The sequence below is a fragment of the Triturus cristatus genome, chromosome 1_2, assembly GCF_964204655.1.
Source record: "Triturus cristatus chromosome 1_2, aTriCri1.1, whole genome shotgun sequence".
Classification (NCBI taxonomy): Eukaryota; Metazoa; Chordata; class Amphibia; order Caudata; family Salamandridae; genus Triturus; species Triturus cristatus.
Window position 1 is genome coordinate 1,165,000,695 of NC_140580.1, and position 15,223 is coordinate 1,165,015,917.

General features: G+C 50.8%; 1 protein-coding gene across 16 annotated transcripts in view; it reads left to right on the forward strand.

Moving 5' to 3' along the window:
* Positions 1–15,223, forward strand: part of FNBP1 (formin binding protein 1) — a 975,957-nt gene that overhangs the window by 665,840 nt on the left and 294,894 nt on the right. For all 16 annotated transcript variants that reach the window (XM_085613976.1, XM_085613977.1, XM_085613978.1 and 13 more), the window contains exon 8: positions 3,298–3,444. In XM_085613976.1, coding sequence (XP_085470102.1) covers positions 3,298–3,444 — 147 coding nt within the window. The remainder of the gene's footprint in view (positions 1–3,297; positions 3,445–15,223) is intronic.

The following is a 15,223-nucleotide window of genomic DNA, read 5'->3' on the forward strand; positions in this document are numbered from 1 at the left end:
CCTCTGGCCCCCATAGGACTGCAATCGAAGCCACTGTGTCACTATGTTTTTAAAGCTGCAGCTGATCCACTGTGAGGTGAAACCTACACAAGGCAACAGAAGTCCAACTAGCACTTTTTTCGGTGCAGCATACAACTTCTGCCCAGTTAAACGTTGTAGGGAGGAAGATCAATGGGTGGGAGGAGCCAAAGTCCCTCTTTAAGCAATGCTTGTTACAGTTTTTTTTGTTACTCGCATTAGGTCTGGAAACAATTGCACTGTCAAGCTATACCTAAAAGTGCAGTATGGCTCAGAATAAGCACAACTAGCTCACCGCAGAATACATGGCATATAAATTGGAACAAACTGCCCAACTCTTTCTGTTTAAGGAACCTCTTTAGAACAAGAGCATATAGCCATCATTGTCAGAAACATGATGATGAAATCTGCCAACTCATCTCTCAGAAACGTTTCGGTTCTGTGCTTTTAACATGCTGGGAACAACTTCCATAAAAAAAGGTTTAGGCATAAATCTCTTGTTTCCGTTGACTAGGGATGTGAAGGTAGGCACTCTGCACATCCAGGAAATGGTTCACTTTCTTCAAATTGAAAACTAGGCAGCACCCAGTGAATCCTTTTGTACAACTGTCACGAGGTCCACAGCCTTTTCGTGTCCTTCCTTGTAGAAATACTTGGAAATAGAGTGCTGCATCTTTTGCCACAGAGTCTGCATCTTCACTGCACCCACCAGCCATTGAATAAACAGGACACTGGCATCCAAACAAACTACTGTAAACTTGATATGTAGCCTCTAGACAATGTCCAGTTCATGGTGATCCAATACTCCACCGGGTAGCGATACAGATCCACGCTGGGGTCTGGAAATGTGCCATTATTTTGGTGGAGAAATTTTGGTACCAGCTTTGGTCTGATCCACCTTTGACATCTTCCATGGTGATGCACCTAGTGTTATCAGAATAGCAATATGTAATAGAAGATGAAGCCGTGGCTTTACTTGCACATGGAAGAATGGGTCTTCTTTGCTTGCAAGACTTGGAAATGACATGCTGCAGCTGTGGCCAAACAGCGCCTTGCCGTGGTTTTCTTCTTAACACTATCCACTCCAGAGTTCTGTGTTCAAACATGATGTCTTCCGGCCATTGCATCCGCTGTAGATGCTGAAGTACAGAGAGTATCAAAAGGTGTGTACCAGAACCCAGCTTTCTGGCACCTCTCTACACAGCACTGCGTACAGTCCTCAATCTTCTGGAGAGCTGAGGATAATAAAGTATAGCTTTCATGCCTTCAGACCTTGGCCAATCTTCTGCTGCGCCCCCTCTGCATCAAATGGATAACTACGAGAATTTTTCTCCAAGGCCACTGATCTGCATCCTGCCAAAAGAATGATAGATCTTTTGTAGATGCTTATCTACAATGGCATGGAGATTGTTTTTGGAACCCGGGCACTGTTGTCTTCTCCAAACCACTCCACTTGGGTAGTTCTGGGCCTTTGAAACTAATCCCTCGCTGGAGGAAGGGCTGTCCTCGGCCCAGATTCACCCTAGACAGTCCACGACTTCCACTACTCCTTTCTTTGGTATGAAATAGCCCTTGGAGTCAGACTACAAGAGACCCTCATCTTTCTCAACCTATTCAAAGGATGACACCAAACTAGGAGAGAGTCAGAAATTGTAAAAGAGAGTAAAGACTTCTAGGCAAGGCTGCATACCTCTACACTTCCTCCCTGAGCCATGATCATCTATGAAAGGGTGCATTCTGCTGCACTTCCTTAAACATCTCTTCAAATATCTCACACTATTTCCATCAGCTTTCATTTGAAACATCATTATTTAAAGTGGAGGTCTGTATTGGGTGAGAGGGCAACTCTAGCCTCTTTCTGACATCCCTATACAAAACTTCTCCTCTTACCTCCAGTAGAAGCTGGTCTTGTTGGTTTAAAAAAGAAAAATGTTGGTGCTGTCCATGCAGAGTGCCCAGTTACTGATTACAATGCATCTGTGGGAAAGTAGTTCTTCCTTAACTCTATCGGAATGTTGTACTTTTTTAATCCTTGGTTTCTGTTGGCTGGGGAGGAGGTGCCGTAGGTGAGAGGTTGCGTTGGGGGGCTGGTAATGGATTGTACCTATTGGGTTGCCAAGGTTATCAGTGATTTGGAATAGGATGTGAAGACACTGGGTGGTAGCTGGGAGAATCAGGGTCGGCAAGATTTGTAGTAGGGGGGTGGAAGATGCTGGTTGCCAGTTGGGTGCTGTCATGGTCAGCAGTGGTTTGGAGAAGAGGTTGAAGAGTAATGGGCTGTCCTTCCAGGGTAATCAAGGTTAGTAGTGATTTGGGGAAAAGATGGTGAGCATTATGTGAAGGGTTGTGGGGGTTAAGTTATTTGAAGAAGTGGCGGAAGTATAGTGTTCTGTTCTTGAAGAGAGTTACGGTTAACAGTGATTTAGAGAAGTGATTGAAGCATAGTGATTTATTCTTGAAGGGAGTTAGAATTAACAGTGATTTAGAGAAGTGGTCAAAGGATAGTGGTTTATTCTTGAAGGGAGTTCGGGTTAACCGTGATTTAGAGAAGTGGTGGAAGGATAGTGATTTATTCTTGAAGTGAGTTAGGGTTAACAGTGATTTAAAGAAGTGATAAAAGGATAGTGGTTTATTCTTGAAGGGAGTTAGGGTTAACAGTGAATTAAAGAAGTAATAGAAGGATAATGGTTTATTCTTGAAGGGAGTTAGGGTTAACAGTGATTTAGAGAAGTAATAGAAGGATAGTGGTTTATTCTTGAAGGGAGTTAGGGTTAACAGTGATCTAGAGAAGGGATAGAAGGATAGTGGCCTGTTTTTGAAGGGAGTTAGGGTTAATAGTGTTTTAGAGAATTGGTGGGTTGTTCTTGAAGGGTAGTCACGGTTACCAGTGATTTGGAGTAGTAATAAAGTCTGCTGAGTGGTAGTTACGGACTGACCGGGTCAGCAGTGATTTGTAGATTTGGTGGATGAAGCAAAATGGGTGGTAGTTCTGGGTTATCATGGTTAGGGGTGGGCTTCTTGAGGACTGGGAATTTTACATTAGAGTTCTAGCAAGATGTGTATGAGCCAGTCTTGAAGGACTGCTTTGACGCTGAAGGGTTACATGAGTCAGCCTGAATGGGCCAAGAGGGCACTCTTCCCCAAGCATTGTGTTTACAGCGGGTTTGGAAATAGGAGTACATATTTACTTAAATAAGGTGATTAACAATTTTTTATTCAAGATACGAAGCAGTGTTCAGTGAGCAAGTTGACTTGGTTACATGCTCTCTCATGTTTCAGAAACTGCAAGAGATGGAAGAGAAGAGGATAGTGAGGATTGGAGAATCCATAAAGACGTATGCCGAGATCGATCGCCAGGTGATTCCAATCATTGGCAAGTGCTTGGACGGTATCACGAAAGCAGCAGAGGGAATCGACCAGCAGCAGGTTAGTGTCCTTCCCACCATCGTACAGGGAGTTGTAAAATCTAATTGTCTTCATATGTACTTGAGTGATTTTGGGCACCTACATTTTTTTATTGTTTTTTATTGAGTTTTATCACACAAAGCAACATCAAAGGTATGACATTAGCTGTACATCACAAGCTAGATGCAGAGAACAGTGTAGATCTGCAATTTAATTAGTCATGACAAGGAGGTAATTCATACAATTGTCCCAATATTCTTTGGATGCCTCATAGCAGCCCCCAAGTGCACAGTGGTACACCACATCCCATGGGTGTCGTGGTCACACATATGTAACATTACATAATCAAAGACATGACAGGACAAGCATACATATCATGAAGTGTTCTTGATTACTGTGAATGGGTTGGACAGACATTTTCGCCTGCATCTTTTCCAGCTAACGGGCACCTTGTATCAGTCCAAACAACCCCTTATGGTGAATGGTTAAAGACAACCTTATATGAAAGCTATCCTAGTGGTAGCTATGGAGAGCAGCCTTCAGGCTAAGTCTTGAAGGAATGTAAAGCAGCTTGTTTTACCAGTCTATAATCTCTTGAATGATCAAATGAAAGGACAACCACACCAGGTATATATTTAAAATATATGTATTTAGGTTAACACACACCCCTCTAGTCTCTTTATGAGACTGGAGTTCGAAGTACTTAAGTTACAAGATAGCAATCATCAGTAATAGCACAAATACACGCTTGGGCCCTAGATGCGTACCAAACCATATACCAAAAAAGTGGTATAAGAACCATGACTGGAATAGACACTAGGCCTATAGCCTCTAGAATCGCTGGGACCCCAAGGAACCACCCAAGGTAGTGGCATAGGGGACCCACGGGGACTATATGCAGTGTGAGATTAGGGACACTTCTAATCGAGTCAGGACCAAACCCTTTTGGACTTAAGAAGTTCTAGGGCTAGCACCCACGAGAGCACCGGAGTACTCGAGTTACCTCACCCAGGGAAGCCAGGTGCATAGGTGTCGTTTGGTGTCGGGTCGCATCGTCGATTTCAATGGGAGCCTGCAAAGAACTGCTGCTGCCGTGAAGAGAAGTGTTCGGAGAGATCCAAGTCTGGATCTGGGATGGAAGGAACCTGAAAGCAGAGGGGACAGAGTCTGGGTCACTTGCCAGTGACCTAGGGCAGGATTGACCAATGCCCACAGATGTCGGGTGCTTCAGGTAAGTTGATGGGTGTCTTGACTCTTCAGCCACGAGGTCCAGGAGGCGTCGACGAAGTCCACGAGCTGGGTTCGAGCTGTCCCACGAAGTCTGTCGAGTGCTGCGGTGTCGGTGACCAGAATGGACCCAACAAGCCTTGGCAACGGCAAGTCACTGGAATTCAGAGAAAAGACTGCAGTGCAGACCAGCAAGGTCTGTGGGACTCACCCAGCGAGGGTAAGTCAGGGCACGTCTGGAGCAACCAGGAAAGCCCAAGCAGAAAAGCAGTTGCCTTTGTGGGGACCTGCTAGCCAACGGGCAAATGACCGCGAAGGAGCCTCGAGCGGTCGCACTTGAAGCTGGCCCACGGGTCACTCGTGGAGTGGAGGCCAACAATCTTCGGTGCGGGATGTGCCCAAGGCTGGGGCTCCTCGGAGCCCAAAGCACAACTTCGAGGAGGACCAGGAAGATAGTGTTGCTGCAAAAGTTTACGGTGTCCAGGGGTCATGGTTCCACGTCACCCACGGGCCTCAGCTTTGCTGTGGACTCAGGGTAGCCTCGGGGAAGTCTGAAAATCCACCTCTGGTGATGCAAAGACTTTGGCGTCCAGCGGGAGCTTCAGCGATGCAGATCGGTCAGTTGCTTCTTTGGTGCCTGCCAAGCAGGGGAGTCACTCCTTGACCCTAAGGGAGATCTCTTCAGTCTTCTAGTCAGGATAGAACGTCGAAGGTCCAGGATGTATGTTGCAGAGTTTCGTCCAGGGTAATCTAAAGTCCTAGGGACTGGATTCCTATACTTATCGTAAGTTTAGGGGATGGACTAACTCTAAGGCCCCACCTATGGGTGGGCCTGGAAAGAGGGGTGGTTACACCCATTTCCTTTGTCCAGCTTCACGCCAGAGCAGGGGCAGGTAGCCCCTGCAACCGGTTAGAACTGGGCTATGCACAGGGACAGCAAATGTGCCCCCAGTGCAGGACTTCAAAGCACCAGAGAGTGCTCCCGCCCAGCTCCAATACACATCAGCCAGTCTGGGGAGGGGGTCACACCTCCCTTCGACAGGAAACCTATTGTCCAGGCCTCCCCTGCCGGAGTTTCGGTCAGCAGCAGGAGGCCAGACCCGTGTCTGTGGCAGAGGCATCCATTTTGTGATGCCAGGGCTCAGGAGAGTCCTACCGGGTTTAGCCAATGTGAACATGTCTATCCCTTTCGAAGGGTGGAATGCTACCCTGTCGCCAGAACTGACGGGGGGGGGGGTAGTTTTCCAAAGCGTTTCACACCAAACACTGCATGTTTTGATGCAGCCATTCCAAAGTTAGCATTTACCGCGAGGTTATAATGCACTTAAGAGTATATGGTATGGCTGTATCACAGAACAGCCATAAGGAAGTATTTCCGAATGCTGCAGAGGGGCTCAGCTCATGCTTGGGCAACCTCTCACATAAAACCAAGCACTCTGTCTTCTTCAAGATTGTCAAGGCCTGCCATAGGAGTGGCTTATAGGTTTATATGTGTCTGTATATAGGTGTGAATATAGGTAGCCTATACCACTGTAAGGGGTGCAAGCACACCCTTACCCAGGCTGCAGTAGCAGACCCGTGGTGCCATTTTGGAGTGCTTCCCAGGGGTGGCATAATGTATGCTGCAGCCCCTGGTAGGCCTCTGAGGTACCTATGCCCTAGGTACATAGTATACCATATACTAGGAGCTTATAAGGCACTCCAGTATCCAATTAGGTATGTACCTAATGTACATGGAAACCATTTTAGAGAGGAAGCAGCTAGGCTGTGGTCCTGATTAGCAGGGCCACAGCCAGACTAAGGTCGAAAAGCAGTGAAACACCAGCAAAAAGTGGGGGTACCCATGTGAAGCAGATCCTACTCTCCTACAGAGGCTTCCCTCCGTTCGCAGAGCTCGGTAGGTGGTAGGGGGGCACCAGACGCTCTTGGGGTCAGGATTTAAAGGGCATCAGGCCCAGTATTCGTCTAGTTGTGCTTGACGGTATAGAATGTCTCGTATCCAACATTCCATCTCTGGAGAAGGTCTTCGGCTCTAACGTATTGCCACTCTACGCTTTGCTAACAGGAGCAATAGAGCCATGAGTTGTCGCATCGCATCCCATCCAGGATGTCTCCATGTGTTGGCTTTGTCTTTCACATGTCCCAGCAGTGAGTGGGGACTGCAGAGATCGAAAATCAGTGTCCTGATCAATTGTGTCAAATGCCACTGACCAATACCCTGCCACTGTTGGGCACAACGATGCCAGATGTATAAAGTGGGCCTCATCAGCGTCACATTGCACTTGAGGGCTATTTTTTACAATGAGGCAGGAGTATGGTACATTTTATGGAGGATTTCAATCTGCATCATCCGTATTTGGTACACTTGGTGATAGCAAGTCAACAGCTCCATTGTTCCTCCAGAGGCGAGGGGTCTAGATCTATCTGCAACGCAGCTCTCGCCCTCAGGGTACCTACAGCGGGTCTTGTCTTACATAGTGTAGTCTAAGCAGGTGATTGATTTTTTGCTGGAGGGGGGAAGCCAGGAAGTCGTCTAGCATATGGATCAGGGGCGGTGGGAGCGGAAATGTACCGTGCTTCTCCCTACAAATGGCACGTAGCGGTAGAGGAATACGTCAAGTGACGTACAGTGGAATTCATTCTTAGCGGACTGTAGCATGATAAATTGATCATCAGGGTATAAGTCTCCTATCATAGCCAATCGCATGCTCTGCAGCTGGAGGCTCGCCCTCTGATTAGCTGTAAGGGGCAGCCACTGGGTTTTAAGTTACGGGTATACCATTTGCATAAAGACAGTTTAGTCCCACCTGACAGCAGAGCCTGTCCCAGGCTGGCACCATGCTTTCAACCATGCCAATCTAAGCTCTGGAGCATCTTGCAGAAGAGCAATGATAATATTCAATGGGCACGTTGCCACACTGTCGGTCTTAATTGCAGTATTTGGCTGAAAAGGATTAGGGTGATGCCAGAAATGTGCCCACAAGCCTATGCACAGTAGAAACGGAGTTCAAAATCCAGCACACACATCCCATCCTGTTCAAATGGCAGAGTAGGCTCCTCCCATGCAACACTAGGCTGCTCTCCCGCCCAAGCAAGCCTAACCAGGCTGATCTGATCTTGTTGAGGTGCCTCAATGGAAGTATCGGAATGTTAATAAACAGGTGGAGGAACTTTAAGAGAACCAACTTTTTGGCAATGGCAACTCTACTCGCCAGGGACAGTGGCACTTTTATCCGTATCAGCACCTGCTCTTCCAGCCACACCATCGCCTTGCTGTACTTTTCGCACCATATTTCATCAGTATCTCTGCTGACCCAGGTACCCAAATATTTGACAGCAGTAGCTGACCTTCTCAGGCGAAACCCAGAGTCAAGTCAATAAGTAGCTACGGCCAAGGGAAATGCAAATGACTTGGACCAGTTAGTGGCTGACCCAGCAAGGTGGCCACATTTAAGGAATTCTCTCAGTTTTGGAAGGACATTGGTCTCTGAAACTAAGACATTTATTGTGTCATCATCAACACACTTTGAAACCACCACTCTCCTGGCGGTGTAATTCAACCCTCCTTCAGAGTGGTGCTGTTGCAATCTAGATGCCATGGGCTTCATAGCGATCGTAAACAATATGGGACATAAAGGGCATCACTGTGGGGTACCCCAGGCAATGGAAGACGCGGCTGGGGATACAATCCCATTAAAGCTTATCCCCGCAGGGGGCCATTCATATAAGAATTTGATCCACTGGAAGAATAACTTGCTGAATCGGTTCCAGTAACATCAACAAGTATTTTCTTTCCACCGTATTAAATGTCTTGGTGGCATCTAAGAAAATAGACACAGCTTTTAATTGTAGGTTTATCGATTGTAACAGTGCGAATATGATCCGCAAGTGTGCTGTGGAGTGCCCTGGGATAAACGCTGACTGCTCTATTCTAATGGTGTTAGGGAGTAAGGGGAGTAGCCTGTTTATGACCAGCTTGACCAGTATATAATTATCTATATTGATAACAGAGAGGGACTTGTGGGAAATGCAGCTCGTGAGCGGATTATCTGGTTTTCATGCAGTTAGCAGGAAACGCGATCACCTTCTCCAGTGGAGGTCCATAGTATTAGACCACGGGGCAGTGGCCGACCGGCGAGAAAGATGGCCTCTTCTTAGAGTGGCTCCGCTGCCCGGAACTCTGACCCCAGCACATCCGCATAATAATCCGAGGTACCTGAACCCCAGCCGAGAGAACGAATGAGGTGACTAACCGGGGAAGCGAGCGGGCCGATTTGCGGCTGCCAACAAAGCCGTTGGGGCCGGGATCGCCCCCGCAGCCTACGCACCAACACTAAGCCTGAACCTAGAGTATGGCCAACGAAGCAGCGACGACGCCCGACGAGTGGGCGGGGTGCAGACAGAGGAGCTGAGCAATCGCCGAACGGCAGCCAGACACGCCACAGCTCCAGAGAGCTGGTCCAGGCCTGCACTCTCCTCAGCAGCTCTGCCTCACGGTCGCTCCGCTCCGAGTACTCCACTAGCAGAGTTCGAGCCGGCACCCCGTCCCTGTGCCTCAGGTCTCTCCGCTCCGTTTCCGCTTCTTTTTCTATTTGTGTGCTATATATATCCCTCCGTACTGTATTTTACTCCCGCTGTGTAATTATCGTTTTCCCCGCAGTACTGTAGCCTTTTCCCCGCCGTTGACTATTTGTTTCATCGTTTTCCAGTCGCTTGGTCAGTTTCTCTCCACGCTGTATTGTATTTTACTCCCGCTGTGTAAATTCCGTTCTCCCGCGGTATTGTACCCTCTTCCCCGCTGTTGACTGTATTTTTTCACTGTTTTCCCACCACTTGGTCACTTTCTCTCCCCGCCGCTGCTGCCCTGCGGCCCCACCCCCCGACACAGCCCCGCTCCCTCCCCTACCGCTGCTCCCGCCCTCCTCCCCTACTTAATGGTGACCGCTGTGCGGTCACGCTGCTGGCGCGCCGAAGGCGTGCCTAAGGCAAGACCGTCGGGGAACAGTGCCAGGAACCCTGGTTCTCCGAGACCCCACCGCTACGACTCAGCCACCCTCTATGCACACAACCCCGGAAGACACGCCGACTGCGCAAGATCCTCGCCGAACACCACCCATGGACAGTTCTCGTGTAGACCATGCCACAGATCCTTCACCATCGGAAAAGCTCACACCACTGCCGAAGGCCCGCCTGATGCACGCACTGCCAGAACCCTGACATGCATCCTCGCTCCCTGCACCGACACACCGTAGAAATCTGGGACCTGATCGACACCCTCTCGCCCGACGTCGCATTCTTCACGGAAACTTGGACCAACGCCACCTCCGGCCCAACATCGCCACTGCCATCCCCGACGGCTACAAGATCCAGAGAAAGGACCGTCCGCACTGCCCAGGAGGAGGACTCGCCATTGCACACAAGACCCACCTCCGACTCACTACATCCAGCACGAGTGACCCCCGCTCCAACACAGAACACCTCCACTTTCAGATCCAGACCACCCCCAGGACGACGCTACGTGGCACCCTCACCTACAGACCGCCAGGACCTCCGACCCAGCCCGCAAAAACCATCGTCGAGCTTGCTGCACCCCACGCCATCACCTCCACGGACTACATTCTGCTCGGGGACCTGAACTTCCACCTCGACAATTGCAGTGACCCGACTCCACCACTCTCCTCAACAACCTTGCCAATCTAGGACTGAAATAACTGGTCAGCACGCCCACCCACAGAGCGGGCCACACCCTCGACCACCCCCCCTCTTCGCGGGTGGAACAAACATCCGCTTCAGCAACACCATGCAGCCCTCCTGGACGGACCACCACTGTGTTCATTTTACCTTCAACACCACCACCGCACCCAGGCCCGCCCCGCTCCTTCAATCCCTCCCCCCCCCCTGCCACGACCGACACCAACTCCACAGCCACAGAACTTCATCGATGGATCTCCTGCTGCACCGACAAACTCGCACCCCTCCGCCACCCCGCCAAACAACGCCCCCTGAAGGCCGCCTGGTTCACCACAGAACTTCAAGAAGCCAGACGCTCCTGCAGACGCCTAGATAAAGCCTAGCGAAACCAGAAGCACGAAACAACCACAGGAGCGCCATGAAGGAATACCACCAGTGCATAAGAGACACCAAACGGACTTTCATAAGAGACAAAGTCCAGACCAACGCGTCCAACGCCAAGGAACTCTTCAACGTCATACTGCAGTTTGCTAAACCCACCAGCGAAGCCACGGACGTCACTCCCTTCCAGGAACTCTGCGACAAGCTCAGCTCCTACTTCCATCTGAAGATCAAGGTCCTATACGATAACTTCAGGGAACCAGCGCCAGACACCACCCCGGACCCACCACCACCGATGAGCCGACCATCACGACCTGGGATCCCGCTACCGTCGACCTCATCACCGCGACCATGAAGAAAACCCACTCAGGAGCCCCAACGGAACCCTTCCCACCACACATATTCCACATGGCCACCGCAACTATCGCACCCGAACTAGGATGGACCATCAACTCCTCCCTCAGATCCGGCATCTGCCCAGACGAAACTGGCTGATGTCAAACCCCTCCTCAAGAAACCAACGGCCGACCCAACGGACCTGAAAAACTACCAACCTATCTCTCCTCCCCTTCGCAGCAAAAGTCACCAAGAGACTCGTAAACGCCCCGCTGACCACCTTCATTGAAGAGAACTCCGTCCTTGACACCTCCCAGTCTGGATCCAGCAGCAAGCACAGCACCGAGACTGCCCTCCTAGCCGCCACTGACGACATATGCGCACTACTCGACCACTGCGGCCCTCATCCTGCTAGACCTTTCCACAGCCTTCGACACCATTTATCGCACGCTCACAGCCAGACTTCACGACACGGGGATACAAGGATCTGCCCTCGACTGGATCCAATCCTTCCTTTCCGGCAGAACCCAGAGGGTTCGACTCCCTCCCTTCCTCTCCGAACCCACGGAAATAAACTGCGGAGTACCCCAGGGATCTTCACTCAGCCCCACGCTCTTCAACATCTACATGGTCCCCCTTGCCTCCATAGTCAGACAGCATGAGCTCAGCATCATATCCTACGCCATCAAGCTCATCCTCTAGCTCACGAAGAACCGTGAAGACACCAGACTCCGCTTCCAGGAGGGAATGAAGAATGTGGCAGCATGGATGAAAGACAGCTGCCTGAAGCTCAACTCAGAGAAGACCGAGGTCCTCATCCTCAGACCCTGCACCTCTGCCTGGGACAACACCTGGTGGCCCTCAGCTCTCCGGAACCCGCCAACCCCTACAGACCACACTCGGAACCTTGGCATCATCCTTTAGTCCTCACTCTCCATGAACCGTCAGATCAACGCCGTCGCCTCCACTAGTTTCAACTGCCTTCGCGTCCTCCACAAGACCTTTAAATGGATCTCCCCTGATTGCAGAAGGACCGTCACCCACGCACTCATAACCAGCAGCAGGACTGGACTGGCCATAGCGGGCACTGGGTAATCCACCGGTGCGCCGCACGGTGGGTGCCGGTTTGAGCCCCTGGGGGCCATTTTTGTTACTGGGCAGTTTTTGCTGCATAGCTGTAACAAAATCTTTACCCTGGCAAAGAGCTCGGCGGCACCCCCAACACCTGGGGTGGCCGGCCGAGCACTTTGCCAGGGCCGGTTTTTGTTCCCAGTCCGGCCCTGACCAGCAGACTGGGCTACGGCAACACCCTCTATACCGGAATCAACAGAACTCTTCTACACAAACTCCAAACTATCCAGAACGCCACAGCCAGACTCATCCTCGGGACACCACGTCACGAACACCTGACCCAACACCTATGAGCCCTCCACTGGCTCCCCGTCGTGAAGAGGGTCACTTTCAAACTCACCCATGCCTACAAATCCCTTAACAACATCAGACCCAAATACCTCAACGAATGAGTATCCTTCCACGTACCCAAGAGGAATCTCCGCTCTGCCGACCTCACCCTGGCAGAGGTCCACCGCATCCGCAGAAACAGAACCGGCGGGAGAGCTTTCTTCTACATCACAGCCAAGATCTGGAACGAGCTCCCTGTGAACATCAGATGCTCCCGACCCTGCACACGTTCAGGAAGGACCTCAAGACCTTGCTCTTCGACTGGGTCCGGTAGCCGCTCTCCCCCCTCCTCCTCCCCAGCCCCCCCCAGCGCCTTGAGACCCTCACAGGTGAGTAGCGCGCTCTATAAATTTCTGATTGATTGATTGGTTGAGAGAGAGGACCGCTTTGTGCGTTCAGATCCAGACGATAAGTGAGACCCTGCGACGCCAGTGGTGAGATGTGTATGACTGCAGGCCCGTCGGCCAAATTCAGGTCAGGAGTGCCTAAAGCTCCGAGGGATGGCAGTGTTCCCGGAGGGCTGGGGAAAGTCAGATGCAGGGGTAACAGGGCCCGAGGAAGGTGGTACTTGGCCCTGTGCGAAGCAGCCCTAGGCCCAGCTCACCAGCGGCAGTTGCAGCGATACCCTCCTCCATGGGATCGGACCCTATTTCGGACGCCCCAGGACGGCTGAAAGTGGTTGACTGACGAAGGGTCCAAAGTAATGGAGAGTGGGTGTCGGGGGGGAGGGGGGGGCTAGACAATGATGCACTGCTCCTGTTAACTTCAACTTCGGAGAGCTTGGGGGAAACTTGACAGGCAGCGCAGGGATATATTCTTCAAGCGGCAGGGAGTACCCGGGGCCCCCCTCCACGCCCCCCACAGAAAGTCCGGTAGCCTGAGATATGATGACGGGGCTCGCAGCCCAAAGGGATCGCACCAGACCAAGTTGGATAAATTCGCCCTGCTAAAGAGCCAGGAGGAGATGGTCCCTCCTGGAGAGCACCAGACGACGACACCTCTGCATCACGGAACGAGTGAAACCCTATCGTCACAAGACATTATGGCTGCAATACAGGGAGTGCGAACGGCCCTTGAAGGGCGAATAGACAACATGGATGCGGATGTGACCCTGATATGGGCGGATCTCCAAAATATGGGCGTGAGGCTTCAAACAGTGGAAGAAAACACTGGGGCACTCACACAAGACACTAAAGCCCTGCAGGAAAAACTTGGGGAACTCCAGGCAACAACTATCAGCTTAGAAGCGAAGCTGGAGGATTTCGAGGGAAGGTCAAGGAGGAACAATGTGCGCATTTTGGGGCTACCTGAAAGCAGAGGGCCCATCCAGGGACTTCTTTGTTGAGGATTTTATTGTCAAACACCAGCAGCCTCGAGGCCTTTCGAAGCTATTCACAGAGTGCAGAGTGCCGGGGGGGAGGCCACGACCCGGGGCCCCACCGAGACCGATACTGGCCCATCTTCTTAATTATAGAGAGCGGGATGTGGTCCTCCAAATAGCCAGGGTGGCCCCTCAGGTCTGTTATGAAAATGCGAAAATATTCTTCTTCTCAGATTACACCCGGAAAGTACAGATGCAGAGGCGAACATTTCTGGCGGTGAAGCAAGAGTTAAGTAAGAGAAAAGTGAAATACTCAATGATGTACCCAGCAAAACTACGGGTGGAAGGAGGGGGTAAATCATGGTTCTTCGAATCTCTGGAGGAAGCCTGTGCATGGTGGAGGGCTGGTGAACAGTAGGGCGCTCCCAGCAAAACGGGGCCAAGGGACAAGGCCCAACCACATGTCCAAGTCCATGGAAAGAGAGACTTTGGAGAGACACATCGGCATAGAGACCAGGGCGACGAGATAGAGAGAGATTGAGCCTGGGGTGGGGTTACTTGTGTGAGGTAAGACTGTTTAATTAGTGGCGGGGGAGTGGACCCCCCCTTGAGGATGGACCAGCACCCGACTTCCACATAGAGGAGGCAAGGTAAAATGACCTTTGGTTGGGACATGCAACGTTGTGCAACTCACCACACGAAGATAGACTTTGGAAACTGTTGAGTTTAATGGTTGGGGGTGGAGGCCAAATTGAATGTGCTTTAATGGGGTTAGAGGTCGGGACACTGGAGAGGTACACGGTCTCTTGATTGTTCAACCGGGGAGGGACGACAGGCGCTCTGCTGAGTTGGGGGGAGGCGGGCTGGATGGGTCCGTCTGGCAGGGTTGCGAAGTAAGTCTGCGACCAGTCCGTTGGTACACAAGTTACGGCCCTGGATATCTGCCAGGCAGCAACGTGAACTTATCTACACACAATTTTACTAAGCATTACTGTTTGGATAGTCCTGTCCGTCAGGCCCTTTACTCGTTTGGTTCTACTAGACTTTCTAGTGTGAAACTGTTTCACAGACCCACCTCCGGGGAGGTATTGCTCAGGTATCTATTCTAAGGTAAGGTATTTGCGGCTAGAAGTCTCTATCAGATGAAAAAAGTTACTTACCATTGGTAAAATCTTATCTGGTAGAGACTTTATCTAGTCGCAGATTCCTTATGGACTCACCAGTCTTCCCCGCTCTGCGAACGGATTTCCACAGACAAGGCCGGGCGCCTGGGGATAATTCTAAGTTAAGGGCTCTGCAGCTACATAGAGCTACCAGGTAGGGTGTTACTGAAGGTAAGAAACTTGTTCTTCTCTGGCCTCTAACTGAATACAAAACAATCTA